Raw genomic sequence first — 19,926 nt, 5'->3', positions numbered from 1 at the left:
GCTGGGGCCAAGTCAGTTGGTGTTGTCCTGTTGTTAGCAACTGCACTACGGGTCTTCTTCTTCTTAATCTTCTTTCTTGTTTTCTTATCGGCATCTAAGGAAGGAAGGTTCAGGGTGCCCCTAAATACTAAATTTAGAAGCGTTACAGGTAGGGCAAGGGCAGGGAACAATGGGTCCCTGCCCTGGGGTGAGTACACCCCCTAGCCTGCTCCTCTCCTGTGGGAGGGGAGCAGGGACCCAGCTGTGATTGGGCAGGGCTCCCCATCTTCAAGAGGCCTGGAGCCCAGAGCCGTGCTTCACCTCGCCTCTACCACCTGAGGGGTGGGGTTGACATAGGCTGGCACACCCCCTTTCCTCACTTCGGGTTTCCCGCCGTTCTTCCCGCCAGAGTGGGAGTCAGAACCGATGAGGGCCAGTTGCTGGGTACAGCAAATGGTCTGGAGAAGCTCACAAGAGTGGTATGCCTTCGAAGCTTCCCCTGCCCATCCTGGGGGAGGAGGCCTGGCACCTCGTCCCAGGATGTGCATTATTCCAGGCCCCCCGAGAGCAGCAGGCCCTCGACCCAGGGGTTCAGAAACATGTCTGGTGGTGGCAGCCTCGGCAGCCACACAGTCAGAACGTGGATTGTAGGTTAGGTTTCAGGGGGCATCTCTAAGATGCACTCTTTAGTGCATTTTATATTAAAACTCACACTGGCATCAGTGCGGGTTTAATGTGCTGAGAAGTTTGATATCAAACTTCTCAGCCTTCAGTGACGCCATCATGGTGCTGTGGAGTTCGTAATGACGACCTCCCAGCTCCATATACTCTTAAATGGCAGCACTGCACTTACAGTGCCCAGGAATTGCTCTGGGTACTGTAGGGGCACAGGGCTCATACACCTGTGCCCTCACCACTGGCATAGGGCACCCAGCTAGAGGGGTGACTAAGGTATGCCAGGGCAGTGGGTTTTGTGGGCATGGCACACAGGGATGTGTGCCATGTCAACTCTTTGTTTAGTTCTGCACTTAGACACTCATCCTGCAAAGGGAGTGTGTGGGCGTCAGGTTACAGGGCCCCTAAGGGTGGCACAATAAGTGCTGCAGCCCTTAGGGGTTTTCTCTGGTAACCATGCCCTGGGTACCTAGGGTACCATTTACCAGGGGTTGACAGGTAGCCAGAGATGCCAATTGGGTTTTTAGTTTCAACACAGTTTTAGGGAAGGAACACAAGCCCTGGGCTCCTGGTTGGCAGGAGCCTAGAGCACACTCAGTCAAAGCACATCAGCAGTTCAGCAAAAAGTGGGGGCATACCAATGCAAAAAAATTGGCACTTTCCAACAGATAGTCTATAACTGGGCCAGTTACATCAGTAAAACAAGGCTTGTTTATCACCCTCCAAAACAGAGAGCTATATCTGTTCTCACTACCTTGAGCTAAATTATTCCACAAACTCTTGCATAAAATAAGTTTACAGTTTGCTAGAGCCTTATTGCGCTCCATTCGAAAGGAGGCAGAAAGATCCCTGTCTCTGGGTACCTGCTTCAGAGATACCTTCAGTTGACTGATGGTCAAAAAAAGATCGGGATAAAAAAAAAAACAGACCACAAGACTAAAAAATTGCCAAAAGTAAAGTAAACAGGTAAATTCAATTATTATGAACATCAATGAAGATTCTAGGATGTATTATTGGAGATACAATGTTGGTATAGTACACGGTATTAAGCAATAGTATTTCATTTCATTTAAAACTTATCATGCATGGTTATCTGGAAACTAGGTATCCTGGCATTTTCAAAATGTGGGCGTCTTCCTCAGTATCCACAAACCAAGCAAACCGTTCCGAGCACTGAGAGGGATTACCAAAAAGGCCCACCTGCCAAATCTACTGATGCAAAATCTGGACATTGGAGTCAATGAACTCCAGAGGAATGAAGTGTTTAGTTAGACACATGCAGGATCAAACACCTTTTTTAGATAGTGAGAGGGTGACATGATGAACTAAGCAGTGGCAATGGTCAAGTGATTTAAATGGGTAGCCCTTCTGCACCAACAGGTAAAGTAGAGAGTTGAGATGGGTAGTAATGTGATGCTTTTTCTGATTAAGAGGATCAGGAGGGCAGCAGCTGAACGTTTGGCAGTAGTAAGAGAGAAAGACTAAGAAACAGTTACAATAGTCAAGTAAAGAAATAGTCATCATCTGAACTTTGTCTTTGCCCTTTACTCAAAATTCAAATAAAAGGAAAAGAAAAGAAAGTCAAAGTCAACCCCAAGTGTAAAGAAGAATCAATAGGAGTCCAAAAGGGCCCAAACGGTCAGCCAGAATGAGTTATTTCAAGAAGAGACTGATTTTTCCAAAAAGGAACATCTCGGTTTTGGCCAAATGTAAGTGTAAAGAGGTAGTGTCTCTCCACGCCACAATAAACAAAGCTTATTTAACACATTTTAAGTAAACTAATGAGCTAAAGTAGCTAAATCAAACTGCGTGTTAGATATGGGAAACACATCTGACAGGCTGCTAGAATTTGTATTTCAAAGATAGAAAAAGAATGGTTATATGCATGTGAAAAAAATAAAACAAATCAACTTACCGCCACTGCTTCTTGTTCCCATCTTCAACACCTTGAACATCGATGAGAACCTGCTCCATCTCATGAAGAACAGCATGGCATTCTTTTAATTCAAACTCAAGATCCTTTTCTGAAAAAGCCCAGTCTCTCTGTACTGCCCACTCTCTGAAGACTAATTGGTGCACTGAGCCTGAAGGAGGAGTATCGCTGATAGTATCAGAATTGCTAATGTGATCACATTTTGGAAGCTCACCAAGAGGCATTTGTAGAGACAAGTCTTCAGCATGATCCAAACTAATTTGACCTTTAGAAACCAGGTCCCTGTGACCAGCAGAATTTTCCTCATCTGAAGAGTATACTCGCTCCAGATCCATTTCCGGCTGACTGAACTCAGAATCATCGTCAAACATACGTGGAAGAAGCACATTTTCTGGAAGTTTACGGTTCATAAGATCTTCCACGCGCAATGGCTGAGTGGAGGAGGGCTCACGTTGTGAAGAGACTTTGTTAGAATTTATATTTGACAAAACTGGAATAATTGGGGAGTGAGGTGCAGAATAATCCTGCACTCTAGGGTTTAAATCAACATTTTCTTTAATATGCTCTTCACTTGAAGACAGTCCACACCCACTTGAGCTTGTCACCTTCTTATTGAAGAATGCCTGATGTTCAGTTTCTCTGGTCTGTCTCTCTTCCGGTAGAATATTGGATGACCTCTGTGACAGGAGTACATCTTCCCTGTTATGCAAATCTGTATGTCCCTGCCACCCAAATCCACCTCCTGATGTATCCCCATAATCGTCATGTTCATCCTTGAATTCCATTTTCACAGACTGTTCTTCTTCACTGCTGTCAATCACAATGGGAGGGTAGCTTGATTCAGGAGAGTCCACTATCATGATTCCACTGCACGAAGAGCTGCAATGTTTTTTTCCAGTATGAGGCACACTGCTGGTAGATGAACCACTTTTGCCAAGAATGCGACAACCTTTTAGCCTCTTCGTTGACAAGCCAGGTTTCACCTTTGGTGAAGGCAGAACAGGTTTCTCATCTTCAGAATCAGAGGAAATTACAATTAAATTACTGCATTGGCTTTTAATTAACAGCGAAGTAGAGTCTTCAAAATCTCTGGGTGCTTTTCTCTTCAAATGTGTTGTGGAAGGGACAGCTCTCCCCTTGAGGCAACAAACCTTTTCTTGTAGGGGCAAATCCCGATCTTCTCCATCACAGACTTCATCTGAGGAAATAGATAAAGTTTATTACTTTCAGGAAACAGACAATGATGTTGGATGGTTAAAAGGATTTACTCACTGCCAACAAAGACCATCACATCAGCGCATGTTGAAGGTTCTCCGACTGCAAAACGTTAACAGACTAGTAACAGTGATAACATTTCACCCTGAGCGAGTTACGTCTTCTAATCAAATGCTAACTACAATTCACCAACAATTACTTAACACTGGCTTTGTGGAAGTAGTTTCTAGCATTTTTTTCCAGACATACCCATGCTGAAAAAATACTTTAAAGAAAACATAAAAAGGAACAACAGGCAAGCACCGCTGGGCCTAAGTGGTCCCTTCAATTCCTGCCTTCAAGTTTAATTCATGCTTTCTCATCACCTACATCTGTCACATTCATTTTTAATTTGATCCACTTCAACTTGAAGATGTAACAAACTCTGCATACTACCACTGAAAAATAAAAAATGATTATATATTTTAATTTTCAGACACACCGCCCAGTCTCATATTTCCAAAACCTGCTTACCCGTTGTATTGTTTTATTCCTTCAAGTATTTTGTTGCTTATACCATATTCCTCAATCTTTTCATCTACGAAAACAATTCCTCCAATGTAATAAATGGTTACATTCTTATGCCCCAGGTGGTGATTTTAAATAACGACTGTTTATTAGCTCTTGTCTTACTTGTCTTCAACATGCACGGACCATTTGAGATATTAACTAAAGAAACAGGAGTGAAATACGATTGTGTATGTTGATTTCACTACATTACTCGTGTGCTCGTGTTAAAGCAACCATTACCGAAATGATTGGTTTAAGTATGGAGAACATTAACCCAGGGGACGGTTGGATGAATGTTGTGTAGATCAAATACTAACACCAATAGAACGGTCAGAACTATATTTTTTTCATATATTTAACTCATCCCTAGCAAAATGTTGAGAATTTGATATCAAAGGCCATAGATGCTGAAAGAGACAACCGTCAAATCGCAGACTATGGCTCACATAAAAAGATCACAGGGAAATCTTAAGAGTATGCATTAAAAATATGAAAAATGTTTGGGTAAAACAGGAAAAGATCAAATTCTTTAATAAAATTCAAAACAAAACCTGGAAAGTATGGACAAATTAGATAATTGCTTGGATAAGAGATGTAGTAGGTGAAAAGAATGGTGTAGCAGGAGATGGTTTTAAGAATTGGTTAGTGTAAAGGGAGGTGAAAGGGGAGGAGCAAGGAAAGACGTACTAGTTTAGGATTAGGGTTTGTGTTTAAGGTTATGTGTGAGCGTGAGGGTTAGGACAAGGGATAGAGGTAGGGTTAGGATTAGGTGTTGGGTTACAGTAAGCAAACGTTTAAGATATATTTAAGGGTTGGTGCAAAGGGAACGGGATATGGTACGTATTAGATTATGGGATCGAGTTGGAGTTCGAATCGATTAGGGGGTACAGTAAGAGGTGGTGTAAATGATGGCTAAAAGTTAGGGTTGTGATCAGAATTACCATCAGACTGGGCCAGCTGCTGGATATTTGTGAGAAGTAGATGTTTTATACATGTCAGCAATGGCACATGCATTTTAAAAGCTACCAATTGCTCTTTTGCACTAGTAGATCTAACATACTAACATGCCATCTTAAGAGCTGATTGAGCTTCTCTAATAAAAACCAAAGGGGATGATGGACGGAGCATTGACAATACAAACACTCACCCCCAGTCAACTGATCTGGGTTTAATCCATCACCGTTCTTTAGCTCACTCCGCCACCCCAGTTCAGACATGCCACCCCCTTTTGTACCGCTTTGGCCGCCATTAGTGTGGCAGGGTATGCTGTGACGTGAGTCCCTTGCTCACTTTGCCACTGGATTCAAGCAAGCCGGGCTGAAGACGGCTGGAATGCCAGAAACCGGTCCTCTGAAGCTTGTGTCCGGTCCAGGGAAAGCATGGCTTGGCAGTTCGGGCTGGACTGTTCCCATGAGGCACAGGGTCAGACTGATTTGCATACAGCCATGTCTGAACTGGGGTGGCAGAGTGGGATAAAGAACGGTGATGGATCAAACCCAGATCTTATGACTGGGTGTGAGTGTTTGATTGGTTCTGATGCTCCGTCCATCACCACCCCCTTTTGTACCTCATTGAAAGGGAGCAGCGGTTCTGACGACGTAGACGCCGTCTGGAGCACCTCCGTAAGGAGGTTGGTCTTAAGGGCCACCGTGGGGAAGTCGAGGTGGAGAGCTTCCGCAGTCAGACGTAACACCATAATGTTGGAAGCGCCCTCCTCCATAGTAGGTGGAGAGGAGGCCAACCCCGGGTCAGAAGACACATCAAGTTCACCCGCATCTTGAAGGTCATCCACCCAATCCTGCTCGGAGTCGCATTGCCGTGCAAGGGGTCCTCGGAGCTGTCCTAGTCCTCTTCTGGCTCCAGAGTAGAAGGAGCCGGCCGCGGCGGCAGGGCCGGAGCCAGAGAGGGGGCCAGCAGCGCCGCCGGGAACGGCGCCAGCCGGGGCTGCGCTGGAGCCACATCCTCATGCAGATCCCAGGCCGGAACAAAATAGTCCGGGAACCAGGGCAGGGGCAGGAAAACGGCACCCAGTGCGGCGCCTGTGGCCGAGCCAGGGGCAGGGCTAGGCCCGGAGTCAAGGGCAGCGCCGGCACCGGAGCCAGCGGCGCTGCACCTTGTGGCGCCGGAGCCAAGGGCGCTGGATCCAGTGGCTCTGAGGCCAGCGCAAGAGGTGGTACCGCCGAGCCAAAAGAATCTGGACACGGGACCGCAGGCGCAATGGCGGGAGCCCGAGGCCTAAAAAGCCGGTCCATGGCAGCAAGAAACTCTTGCATCTATTCGGGAGTCGCCGACGGACCCAGGTATGGCAGGTAGGCCGCAGGACTCCCAGGCTCTGGAGGAGCCGCAGGGGCATTGCCCCGTCCCCTCGTCCGCCTCCGAGGAGCGACGGGGGAAGGTCAGAGAGCGAACACACTTCTTCGAATTCTTTTTATGGCATTGTTTATCGGAATCTGAAAGTGAAGACTACGAGCCTGAGGAGCTACGGTTCCGGTCCCGCGAGCGGTGCCGCAAACGGACCCTAGACCTGGAGAGGCGGTGAGAGGAGTGCCGGGCCTCCAACAGCTTTCGGCGCCGCTCCCGCAAGGCCTTCGGGCCATGGTTCGACAGTCTCGGGAGTCATAGTCGGTCTCCAGGCAGTAGAGGCAGGCATCATGGGGGTCCGCCACTAACAGATTACAGTGGCACGACCCACAAGACTTCAAGCCGGGCATCCCTACATGCACCAGGAGACAAGAGAAGGAGACAAAAAGTCTAAAAAAGTAGTCAAAAAATAACCGCGGTATGTGCTCAATCCGGATCTGCGCTTTCGGCGCAGAAAAAGAAAAAACTGATGTCAGCGCGCATGGGTGGCGCCTAAGTACTCTCCATGACGTCATCTCAGCGTCTGACGCCTGGGGATATTTTAAGTTAAGGAATCTATCACTAACGTGTCTCTTTCAGATCTGCAGATGCAATAGGCTTCTGTTGAAAAGACACAGTTAATGCAGTGGTCTCTGATGTGGAAAATACTCTTGAGGATGTGGTTACCAGTGGCAATGAAAAAGTTGTTCTGATAGACAAATAGGCACAGCTGATGTTATCTTCGACAGTACCGTGGTAGACTGTTTCATCGACTGCGTTGCAGCTTTTGTTATTGGAGTCTCTAGTCTACGGTGATGAACTTCTTGCTGGGTGAGGTTTCGCTGTGGACGTTTGCCAGCCTAGTCAAGGAGGTAATACCTTGGTTCTGGAAGGTGAGTCCATGCACATAGAGATCATAGACGCAGATCTCATCGCTGTAGCAGTCTTTCTATGGCAATTTCACCACAGAAATTGTGCTTTTTTACTTGGGCAGTGAGGTGCACAGTGATGGTTATTTTTCCCATAGGCTTTGCATGGGTTGGAACCACCTTCAAAGAGGATGTTTTTGAGCTTTTGAGCCAGGAGAGCAGGGAAGTCTAATCCTTCCAGGTAGACTTAGAGGACTTTTAAGCAGTAATTGTCTGCAGCTCTGCGGAGAAATCAGCTTCCATGGCTATTAAACATTTCTTAATGTAGAATCAACACTTCTGATTGTAGATGTGCAAGGAGATTCAGCATTCAGGGCTCAGAGGATGGGGCCTTCTCTGTTATTCTGAGTCTTGCCACTAAATATGCCGCAGTTCTCAGTCTTTTGATGCATGCATTTATTGCCTTGTGAAGGAAGTATATGCTTTTAGTGTGGCGCTCGTCAATAAAGAATTCCTTGTCCCACAGGACTTGAAAAAAGGTGGACGATTCAGCCATGATGAGGGGAGAATATATGAGGCAAATGTAGGCATCAACCTCCCAGTCACTTGAAGAAAGGAGGCGATACCTGAATCCAAAACAAGATGATTTTAGAAAGTTTAAGAAAAAAAGAGCAGAGCGCTGGAAATTCCCTCTTGTCCTGAAGACGTGCAGCAGACAATCTGTCCGTTTTTGCCTCAGTGGAGGATTGGAACCCTTTGACCTCAGTGGCTGGACATTGGGCTATAAAAGGAGTTGGACAGGCTGCTACATATTTATGAATGGCTGACCATTTGTTTTCAGTTTCAGTTGCACTATTGAAATGCAAAGTTAACATTGACTAATGAAGGTTCTCAGTCTGACGTCAAACAATAACTCAAGCATGTGAATCTATGAAAGATTTAATACTGAAGAACTGAAAAATAATCTGCTTCAATATAAAATTACATTAAATAGACAGAATGAAAGGAGGGACACTACCTCCTTACAGACAAAAACATATTTCAGACTTTAGAAGAACTTGGCACTCTATCACCCTTTTAGTTTAAGTAATTGTGACTAACAAAAACTGTGTTCCAAATCAAAACGCTGATGACCGCGTAGCTTCAAAATCGTACTCATCACAGAAGCAGTGACAAATTAAGAACCCACTAAAGAGCAGGATGTCTAATTGGAGGCTGTAAATGTGACAAAACACCGAAATGACTCGTTGGCAACAAATCCAGTCTCCTGGGCTATAGAGATCAGGAATCTCCAACAGGTTTATCAGGAGCTACTGGTAACCTGGAGGCTGTGTTAGGGTAGATTGCTGCCTGACAGACAAACTTGGGACCATTCAGCTGCCTGCTTTCTAATGCTCCATGTTTGCACGTTAAAACACTAGGAACTCCATTCTGTGAGACCCACGTTGCAGTCGGATAAAAATCCTGTCAACAAACGAGTGTCTTCGAACAGAGTACACTAAGAGCTTTCTTTCTCTTTCCTTCATTATTAATTTTTCTTTATATTCTTCTTTCCATCTCTCTTCTCGCCAAGACGCCCCTGGACATTCGAGCACTATATAAAAACCCAAAAATCAATCAATCAATCTTCTGACTCTTATTTATTTTTCCCTTTCAGTCCTCCTTTCCCTTATTTTTCTCTTTCTGTTCTCCATTTCTTCCTCACTCGTTTTTTTCTTCTTCTTTTCTTTCTTCTACATGGTTGTCTTTCTTCCTCTTTATTTCTTCCACTTTCCTTTTATTCCCACTTTTCTTCCTCTTCTTCCTTTTGTACTTGCCTTGCTATCTCAATTTCTTTCTCAGTTTCTTTCTTTCGCTATCACTCTTCCTTTCTCCTTTATTTCTCCTCTCCCTTTAATTATAGTTAGCTCTTTTCTCCTTCATTTCTTCTTTCTTTTCTCTTTCTTGAAGGACACTAATAAGCCTAAATTAATTTCTTTATTAAACTGTTTTTCATCATTGCCTTATCGGTATGCTCATGGACGTTGGTGTGTCCCTGCTGAGGTATATTTAGCTCTCACAAAGACAGTGTCATGCCATATACTGCATGAGAGAAACTACGAATTGCATTGAGACATTCAAGAGTAATGGAACAAGACTGGTCCTTGGAGACAACAATTGTAGGAAAATAGGATCTGCTTCCATGGTTACCCCCACTCTTTGCTTGGTGCCAGTCTTTCAGACCTAGTCTGCTGGGATCTTGCTTATCAAGACCCCAGCAACTGTACTTTCTCCCCCAAAATGGTTCTGGTAAGTAAGTGCTTTGGTACCTTCACAGTTGGCTACTGGTGTACCCTTGTAAGTCCCTAGTATATGGTACTAAGGCACCCAGGGCTTAGGTATACCAGAGGTCTCCCATGGGCTTCAGCATGTATTGTGCTACCCCGGGGATCAAACCTAAACTGTGACTACAGGCCTGCCATTGCAGCATGTGTGAGGTGGTGCTTGCACCTCTCACAACAGATATAAGTTTCCTTATATCTGAGGTCACTACACTTAAAACCTGTAAGTCACCCCTATGGTAGGCCATTTAGTCCTGAGGGCAAAGTGAGGGTGCCCCATGCATGAACAGGACACCCCTACAAATCCTGGAATCAATTCTCCAGGCTTTGTAAGGGTGGTCAGTTATTTTTAGATCTATAGTGAATATCAGTCATTGCCAGATGTCTAACTATATAGTAGCTACACAGAGTCCGGTCATATAAAAAATGTTGGAATGAAACCCCAACACCATTGTTGGAAGTATGATCCCATGTACTGGGAGCTCCTTAGGGGACTAGCCTGTACTCCTTCCGTGCTCACCCCCCCTTTTGTACCGCTTTGTTCGCCATAAGTTGGCAGGGTACGATCAAACGTGAGTCCCTTCCTCACTTTGCCACTGGATTCAAGCAAGCCTGGCTGAAGACAGCTGAAATGCCAGAAACCGGTCCTAGGAAGCTTGTTTCCGGTCCAGGGAAGCCATGGCTAGGCAGTTCGGGCTGGACTGTTCCCATGAGGCACAGGGTCAGACTGATTTGCATATGGCCAAAGAACGGTGATGGATTAAACCCAGATCTGTTGACTGGGTGTGAGTTTTTGATTGGTTCAGATGCTCCGTCCATCACCAAACGCCTACAACATTGCTAAACCTTTCTAAATACACCTCTTGTGACACTGGTGCTGCAAGCTCACTGCATTAGGATTGGCTGCTCTAAGGCAGTGTTTAAGTTGACTCCCTTTATATACAGTTACCTAATTCATACATTGGAAAGATGTTCAAGAGGGCTTTCATTGATCAGTAGTAGTTCTCACTATTTATAAGTTTGGAGACCCCTGACGTAGATAAGACTTCCACAGCTGAAAGAAAGCATTTGCAAAACTGGTAACCTACATTAAATAGGTGTTTAGAAACGACAGGGATGATGTAAATGTGTTTCATGGGCCCCATAGCAAAAGCAACGCCATTTACTATGGTAGTGGTCTCCCGCTTAATGTTTCCTGGTGGCACTCACAATGCTTCAGATATGCACAAATGAGATACTCAGGAACCAATTTCTCTTCTTCAGCAATGGTAGGTAAAATGGAAGACTCAATTACCCTGATAAAGAAGAAGATATGGAACTTTGACTTCCATGAACTCACCTAAGATTGATTTCAGAACACATAGGATCATCTGCCAGTTTTAATGAGGATGAAAAGTATGAAACAGCTTCCTCAAGATCTCTACTCAATTGTCCCTTTTGCTGGAAATTGAATGCCACTGGGACAATGCTCTTGTGAAGGACAAAGACCCACATCTGAAAAGCCTAATCACAAAAAGCGCAAGACCAGATCCATACTCGATTGTTCAGGTAACATATAAGGGATAGGATCTGAGACTCAAGAAGAAATGGTAATCCCAGTTCTCTCTCAGGGGAATCTCCATTAAAGTCATAAGCACTGAATAGCCCCACCCAAGTGCGGGGATCCCGGGGCACTTTTCCATAGTATATTTTAAGTTTAGATCTTCTCCTTTCCTCATGAAGGCCTGTAGAAACTCCCAAGGTAAGGGCAGGACATTATGCAGCATATAAAAAATGTTTCTATGGCCCAATTCCTCAGATTATACTTAGTAAAGGGTAAAAACAATATGTGTATTTAAAGACAAATACTTTCGTAGACAGTTTAAATCTCTTTCACAAACCCTTTCTGTAAAAGTAGAGAGAGGAAGGATAGAAGGTATATAGCCCTATAAGCTGCCATTGTGTGAGTGTAAGAACAACGTTTGCGTCTTTATGGACCCAGAGACCACCAGTACCTCATCATACCCAGCAAGTGGCAGCTCCTTCAGTACTAATTGACGAGATGTGGTGGTGATCAATAGGCCTAGCAATCGCCTCCCCCGGGGAGGAGGTGACGGTTGCTAATTACTTCAATTGAGATTCCCCTGACAGAGAACTGGGTTTACAGGCAAGAAACCATTCCTTCAGTCTCAGGGGATCTCCATTGATAGTCATAAACGCAGAATAAAGTAGCAAGCCCATCTCCACCATGAGCAGTGGAAAAGACAGAGGACGATCAAACATTCAGATTAAACAAACACATTTCTCAGGGAAGCCTGGCTTACTTGAGCATTGGTTTTAGAATCCGAATCCAAACAATGTTTGGTAACCATGTAAACAGATCTCCATGTGGCCGCTTTGCAAATTTCGGCTATAGGGACATTTCTCATCAAGGTGGTAGTAGCTGCATTGCCCCTATTAGAATGAGCTTTAGGTCTAGCAGGCTAATTCTTATTAGCTTTTTGGTAGCATAATAGGATGCAAGATACTATCCAGCAAGAGATGGATTGTTTGGAAGCGACTATACCTGTACGGACTGGGCCATAGTTTCAAAACAGTTGGCCTGATTTACGTATGTCTTGTGTTTTGTGCAAATAAAAATAAGACTTGCCTAACGTCTAGGGAATGGAGAGTCCATTCAGCAGGTGTGGAAGGATGGTGAAAAAAAGATGGTAGGTGGTCTGATTAACGTGAAATTCAAAAATTATTTTAGAAAGGAATTTTGGGGGAGTCCTCATCACTAACTTGTTAGAGTGTAAAACGGTGTATGGTTCTTGAGAACACAACGCCTGGATTTCGTTAACCCTACGTGCTTAAGTGATCGCTACGGGGAAAGCAGTACAATTTGTGAATGGGTTCAAAAGTGTTCTGCGTGAGGCAAGAGAGAACTATATTGAGCACCAAGGGATGAGAAGGACACTCAATCGGAGGGAAAACCTTTTTCAACCCTTCCCAAAAATCCAAGATAAAGTGAATTTTGAAAAAAAGAGGTATCTGAAGGACATTTTCTGTAGGCATTAAGAGCTGCCAAATGAACTTTCATGGAAGAGAATCGTAAGCCAGATTTTGCCAAGTAAAGTATGGAAAAATTACACCTGCTTGGTAGGTTGTTGGATCCACACCAAATGCAAAACCTCTTCCATTTCAATGAATAGGCTGAAAGAGTTTATGGTTGTTTATCCTCCTTTGAAAGCCAATTTTGAATGACTAGGCTGAAAGAGTTTATGGTCATTTAGCCTCCTTTGAAAGCCAATGTGCAGAGTGCCCCACAGTCTGAAGAGGTTTTGCATACATCGTCGTGAAGAACCCATTTGTGGTTTTCGGGCAGGACTCGGCTTAGAGAGTCTGCTTGAACATCTGGGGGATGAGTTGGCGTGATCCACATGTCTCTGGCTATCAGCCACTTCCAAATTCCCTGGGCTTCTTAGGATAAAGGTCTGGACCATGTTCCACCCTGCTTGTTGAGGAAGTACCTGGTTGTCATGTTGTCTGTCTAAATAAGCAGGGATTCAGTATTGAAAGAGGGGACAAAAGCTTTCAAGGCCAGGTGAACTGCACGGAGCTCGAAGCGATTGAAGTGGTAGGTCATCTCTTTCGGAGACCATGTTCCCTTGATTTGGAGGTGAACCAAGTGTGCTCCCCATCCTAGTAATGAGACATCTGTTACTATGGTATGGGAAGGAACACCCTGATGAAATGGCATCCCTTGATGCAGATTCGTTGGAGATCACCAGCATTTCATAGACTGTGTTGCACAGGGGAAGGGTGTGCACCTGTCCTTTCAAGTTCCTGTGAGTGGGTCCCACTGATCCTCGAGAAATTCTTGCAGAGGTTGCATGTGGAGACTGCAATCCGGAGTTACATGAAGCCATCGGTCCGAGGAGAACTGACACTGTTCTCAATGTGGGGTGAAAAAGATTTCCTGAGAGATCAACACTTCAGAAGGAATGATAAAGGTCTCTCCTCCAAAGGACACTCTTGCTTGACTGGTGTCTAAGGAGGCCACCAAATAATGCTGTGTCTGAACAGAAGTAGACGTTGACTTGCCGTGATTGATATGCAGCACTAATTGTTGGAGGAGTTCGCATGTCCAATGGTAATTTAGGCTGGCTTCCTGAGAAGTAGAATCCTTGATGAGATAACCATCTAGATATGGGTAGATGAAAACTCAATGCCTCCCGAGATGGGCAGCTACCACTGCCATGGAATTGAGAACGTTCTGCGGCAGATCTGAGGCCAAACAGAAACACTTTGTACTGGGTTCTGATGTGGACCCTCGACGAACCTCAGGAATTTGTGATACTTCTTGGCTATTGATATATGAAAGTACGCAACGTGGAGGTCTGTCAAGCAGGGCCAAACTCCCTGGTATAACTGGGGATAGATCTGATGCAGTGCCAGCATTGAAATCTTTTTTCGTCAAATCCACTTGTTGGCCAGTTTCAAAATAGAGAATGGGTCTGAACTAGTTTCTGGGACCATTCTTTTTTTTACCAGAAAGTATTGGGAATAAATGCTATTCTCTTGTTTGGAAGGAAGAGTCTCCATTGCACTGCCTCTGCAGAAGAAGGCAGACTTCTAAGTGCAGCATTGGTACATGGGGATTGGATGGTTTTAGTGGTATATTTTCGGGGGACTGGTGCACCTGAGACGTTACCCATTACGAACAATACTTATTAGACACACATCTTTTGTGATGGATCGCAACAGTCAGAAAATGTGAAATGCTTCCCCCTACCGGGGTGGGTAACAGACAGGGGGGAATAAAAGATTCATGGCTTGGAGTCTGTTGAGTTGATCTCCCTCTAGGCTGCCGCCACTGTTGTTGCTAGTAAGGTCTCTACTGTTGGGGCTTCTGGCGACCTTAGTACCTTTTGCCTATAGGTAGGTCATCTGCAAATATCTGTAAGGGATCACATAAGGCCCTGTCGTACCTGCCCATACGAGCCGATGCACTCACTGCCTTCATGGTAGTAGCAGCTGAACCGCATGCCTTGCGGCTCACTGAATCCAGCTTCTTAGTCTCCTTGTCTGGTGGTACAGTAGACAAAGGAGTTGTAGAATTATGTTTCTTAGATGCTAAGATGACCACAGAATCCGAGGGTTGGTCCGAGTAGAGAAAGAGCGGAACCTGCTCTGAAAAGCTGTATTTCTTCTGTAGTCTAGATGGAGCAGATTTAGCTGAAGTAATTCCATTGCTTGTTCCAACAGACCGGGAACCAAAGGGAGGTGAGGCTGTGACGCTGAACGGTGCTGAAGCGTTTCAAATATGACCAATGTGGCTGGTGTTAGAACAGACATCAGGATATTTAACTTTGCAGCCCCTCTCACCAGTACCTTCTGGAAGGTAGTGACATCATTCACTGGAGATACCCGTGGTTGTGGATAGTCCACCAATATCTTCTTGCACTGGGAGAGGAAGTGGAGTAGTAGGAATGGGGTCTAGACTTTGTACATAATCTTGATCTAGACCTAGATGCATGATGATGGTAAGAGCCTCTGAAGGATGGTCAAGACTAAGCGCACCAGACCCTGTTGTGATGTCTGGAGTAGGCGAATGATGGCGTGAATGATGGCCAGTTTTCAAACGAGATTGTCATGGGAAAATTCTAGGCTTTGGAAGAGAGGATTCGACAGGTGGAGGAACTGGCACCGGTGAAAGTGGTGTTGAAGAAGGCAGCAGTGGAGTTGGCAGAGTAGATCAAGGCGGAGGAGTAGAAGAGTCCGGCAGCACTATAGCACTATAGGAGGAGGAGAATTCACTCTGAAGTATTCAGTCAGGAGATCTCCCCAATATCTACCTTCTCCTACTTCTCTATGTCGGCACATCAGTATACTTCTTTCTGCATGCCTCGGTGTTCTCAATGTCGACATATCCTTGACAGCAAACTTCTTCTGTGTCTCAAAGTCGATCTACCCTGTCTCAACGTCGATCTTAGCCTCCTCTTCGACATTGACCTAGCCCTCGATGGAGAGCAAGTTGGTGCTGTACCTTATCTCAACATCGATCCTCCTGACGATCTGGGACAACTGTGTTTTTGGGCTGTACCATTCTTTTTGGACATCCCATGTCCGGGGTCCTCTGAGGAAGATGGAAGAGCCCTGGTAAAGGACTGACCCTCTCCTCATGTTCCACCTTCAGACTGCGCCTGCAGCCTGAGTTGCTCTTCTGTGCCATGGAGGAAAATGTTCTCTTTCCATTACGGTATGCCTGGAAAAATTCCTGAAGTGTTGACATTTGTGAAGAACATGGCTCTCAGGAAGGAAGATTGTAGGAAGCTAGTTCTCTATACGGTGTTCTAAAATGAAGTAAAGTGTGCACAGATTCCAGTGTGTCCCCAATTAGTTTACAGAGGCTAATGTAGATAAAACCAGTGCTCTCCTTTGTGGTAATGTGGGCCAGCAGTTAGGCTTATCAGAGGGTACTGCTAAGCATTTGAGGTACTCAGAGGCAATAAATGAGACACACACTCAAAGAATAAATCTGAGTCCAATTTAGATACATAACTCTTCTTTTATATGTTTCAAACTCAAGACCTTTGTTCAAACGTAAGCACAGTCACAGATACAGAAATTCACAGGTAAGTAAAACATTAATCCCTATGCGCTATTACGCACAGTGCAATACTATGGGAGGAAAGGTCAAAGATGCATAAAGGTAGATACATTTGGTTTCAGGGGTTCACCTTCTAGGATCGGAATAGTAGTGGGTCAAGTTTCAAAGTACTACGGTCAGTTCTTCGGGAACCGTCTGGCTGGTAACTGGTGAGTTAAGAGAGAAAAGGAACCACCTGAAAAAAGGCTAGACAGGGGGACTTGCAGGCAACTCCCAGGGCTCCCAAACGGACTCAGATTACAAGGTGTCTCGGAGCACAGGGGCAAGCCGGTTCGAATGAGATGGTGCCCAAAGATGTACCTCGCGGTCAGGGACAAACAGCTCGCAGGGGCAAAATCAGAGCAGCTCGGCCACTCTCGAAGTGGGTCTCAGTGATGCTGATGTCCCTCGAAGGCAGCTTTGTCTCGGTGCAGTGAGAATCCGGACTGGATGCTCACTGTGGCCATTTGGTACAGGGTACCCGGGACCCTGGGGGTTGGTGCTGCACAGCTCTGGTCAGTCCTGGTGTCTTCGCACTCAGTGGGGAGACAGATCTGACCTTCCAAAGCAAGAGTACCTTCTCCTGGCCGTCTGCGGAGTCGGTCTGGCTGTGGACCTGCAAGGCAGTGGACCAGACTCTGCTGGTCAGTGCCAGCAGACTGCAGGGGAGTAGCTCCTCTACTCCAAGGGAGACTTTCAGTGTTTGTCGAAGTGCTGGCAGGCTACTCAATGCTTTGGTAGTTCGCCAGCTCACAGGATGAGTCACTCTGTCGCAATTATTATAGAGAGGGCTGAGGACGGCAGAGTTGCCACCAAAGGCCAAAGTTCTGCTGCAGTTCCAGCCAGGTAGTGAATCTTCTTTATCCTTCTTCTTTTGAGCCATCAAATCTGAGTTCTTGTGTTCAGGGGTGTTACCTAAATACTCAATTTAGGGGTGTTTACGGGAGTGACCGGTAGTAGCCAATGGATTACCTACCTCCATATAACCACTTTCTGTGGGAAGTGGGCATAACCCTCACCCTAAAAGGCTAATTCCATCCAAAACAACATAGAGGAATCTGAAAAGTGAGGTCCACGTCAGCTCGCCCGCCCTAAGGGTTGTGCTGGCTGAATGTGGGTACACCTCCTAATCAACTAATATTCAAGCCTGTCTAGCCACCATAACGTGGGGTCAGGACGGTGGGTGGCCACCTCCACTATCTGGAGAGGCCCGGGTTACATAACAAAGGCAGCAGGGCCTTTTTAAGCTTCCCGCTCTGGAATGCTCATCCTGCTTGGAGGAAGAGTGAACCACTTCGCCCAGAGCAGGCTTTGTTCCTGACCTCTGAGAGCAAGGCTGTCACCTCAAGATGTCCGAAACCCGTCTATGGTGGCTGGCTAGTCGAGACCAGTCAACACACTGGTAGTCAGTAGGTTCTCAGGGGGCACATCTAAGGTGCAGTTATTTAAACAATCCAGTACGGGCATCAGTGTGGGTTTAACAAGATGAGTTGTTTGGTACCAAACACCTGGGGGATACAGTGAAGTCATCATGTAGTTGGGGAACTCGTAATCATGAGTGTCCAGCCCATGTACTAGTCCTGGCTTTCATGCACACTCGTACTATCTTAGGGAATTCTTGGATATCACAGGGACACAAGTGTATAGTGCACCCTCCCTTTGGGCTGTTGGCCTGCCATAAGGGTGACTTACATATACCACATGCAGTGCGTTGCTGGCATGGCACACAGGTATGTGTGCCATGTAAACTCTTCGGTTTTCTCTGCACTAAGACACGCAGGCTGCAGAGGCAGTGTGCATGAGCTTGGTGAGTGGCTCTTTAGGGTGGCACAGTTCATGCAGCAGACCTTAGAGGTCATCTTTAGGTCCAATGCCCTAGGTACCAGGGGTACCACTTACTAGGACTTACACGTGGCCTAAGCGGGGTGCCAATTGTGGAACCATCATATAGTTTAAGGAAAGAAGACTGGTGCTGAGGACCTGGTTAGCAGGAACCCAGAACAATTTCAATCAAAATTGAACTAAAAACCAGGAAAAAAGGGAAGGTAGCCATGTCAAACTAGGCACTTTCCTACAAAGAGGATGCATTTGTCTAAATACCACAAAACCTGTCGGAAAAAAACAGAAAATGAAACGGACAGTTGAAAACCGTCAAATGAAGCAGTTGTCAGACAAATCCGCTTTAGATTTTTTAAAAGAATAAGCCAAGAAGGCACAGCTCAGTGCTCCAAGATCGTGTCACTAGGAGCCGGAAAAAAACTGAAGCAACTGCCACCTGCTAGGCATAATTGGATACTGGTGGTCTCTGGGTTCTTAAAGGCACAGACACTTTTTACACGCACGTAATGGCAGCCTATAGGGGTTCACTGTCCTTCTATCCCTCATCTCTCAATTTTTGAAAACAGGGTTTGTGAAATATTTAAGCTATCTACGAAAGTATTTGGCTTTAAATATACATATATAAGGGTTTATTTACCTTTATTTAAGCATAGTCTGAAGACTCAGACCATTGAAGCCTTCCTTATAGGGAGTATAATGTTACCTTAATTATTTCTACAGGCTTTCCTGAAGAAAGGTGCATATCTACACTTGAGAAGTCACACTATGGAAAAGTGCTCTGGGATCCCCACACGTGGGCAGTACTAGTCAGTGCATATGACTTCAATGTAGATTCCCCAAAGAGAGAAGGTTTGCGTTCCAGGTGATTTACTGCGAAGGGCCATATGCTCTGCTGCTTGAAGGCCACACGTGTTCCATGTCTTGGCTAAGTCTCACCATACTACATGTGTTTGGCGTCACTGTAATCAGAAAAACAGAGACTGAAAGGAATACCCTTCACAAGGTATCCAGAACAGAATTTCAATTTTGCATGCCAATATTAATTACCGAGACCAAGTTTTAGCTAGGCATTCATCCAGATATGGTTAAGAGCATTCTCAGTTCAAAAGACCATCAAAGCTACTACGGAGAAGATTTTTGTAAGGGTTCTTGTTGCCAGATTCAGTTTGACTGGAAGATGGGAAAGGAACATTTTTTAGGGTCTGCACAAATAGGAGGACATCTTGTAGCATGTGATATGGATGGAGGTAGTATATGCAGCCAGAACTTAGATCATCATAATATGCATGACTATAGCAAAAGAGGCGCTTTCCTCAGTGGCAGGGCCTCTTCGGCATGAAGAGGACAGACAGCAGAGGTGTCAAGACCCATGCATCTTGAAGGTCATTACACCCGTTCTTCACATGGAAGGGTTGGCTAATTTCCTCACTGGTATCACAGTCATTTTCTAAATCTGTACGAACAGGGAATGTATAGTGTGGGACATACCTTGTGAATAGGGAACACTAAGCGGTTCCAAGGCGGGAAGCAGTTGTTCGATAGAAAGAGTGCAGCCTCGGTCGAGGTCATAGCATCCCCGACTTGGGAGTCAAG

The 19,926-nt window shown here is 45.4% G+C and overlaps 1 protein-coding gene across 4 annotated transcripts in view; it reads right to left on the bottom strand.

Moving 5' to 3' along the window:
* NUGGC (nuclear GTPase, germinal center associated) overlaps positions 1-19,926 on the bottom strand; it is a 1,180,213-nt gene that overhangs the window by 862,457 nt on the left and 297,830 nt on the right. For all 4 annotated transcript variants that reach the window (XM_078686520.1, XM_078686521.1, XM_078686519.1 and 1 more), the window contains exon 7: positions 2,570-3,785. In XM_078686520.1, coding sequence (XP_078542646.1) covers positions 2,570-3,785 — 1,216 coding nt within the window. The remainder of the gene's footprint in view (positions 1-2,569; positions 3,786-19,926) is intronic.

This window comes from Lissotriton helveticus, chromosome 4_1 (assembly GCF_964261635.1).
Source record: "Lissotriton helveticus chromosome 4_1, aLisHel1.1, whole genome shotgun sequence".
NCBI lineage: Eukaryota > Metazoa > Chordata > Amphibia > Caudata > Salamandridae > Lissotriton > Lissotriton helveticus.
This window is presented reverse-complemented; position numbering and strand designations above follow the sequence as displayed.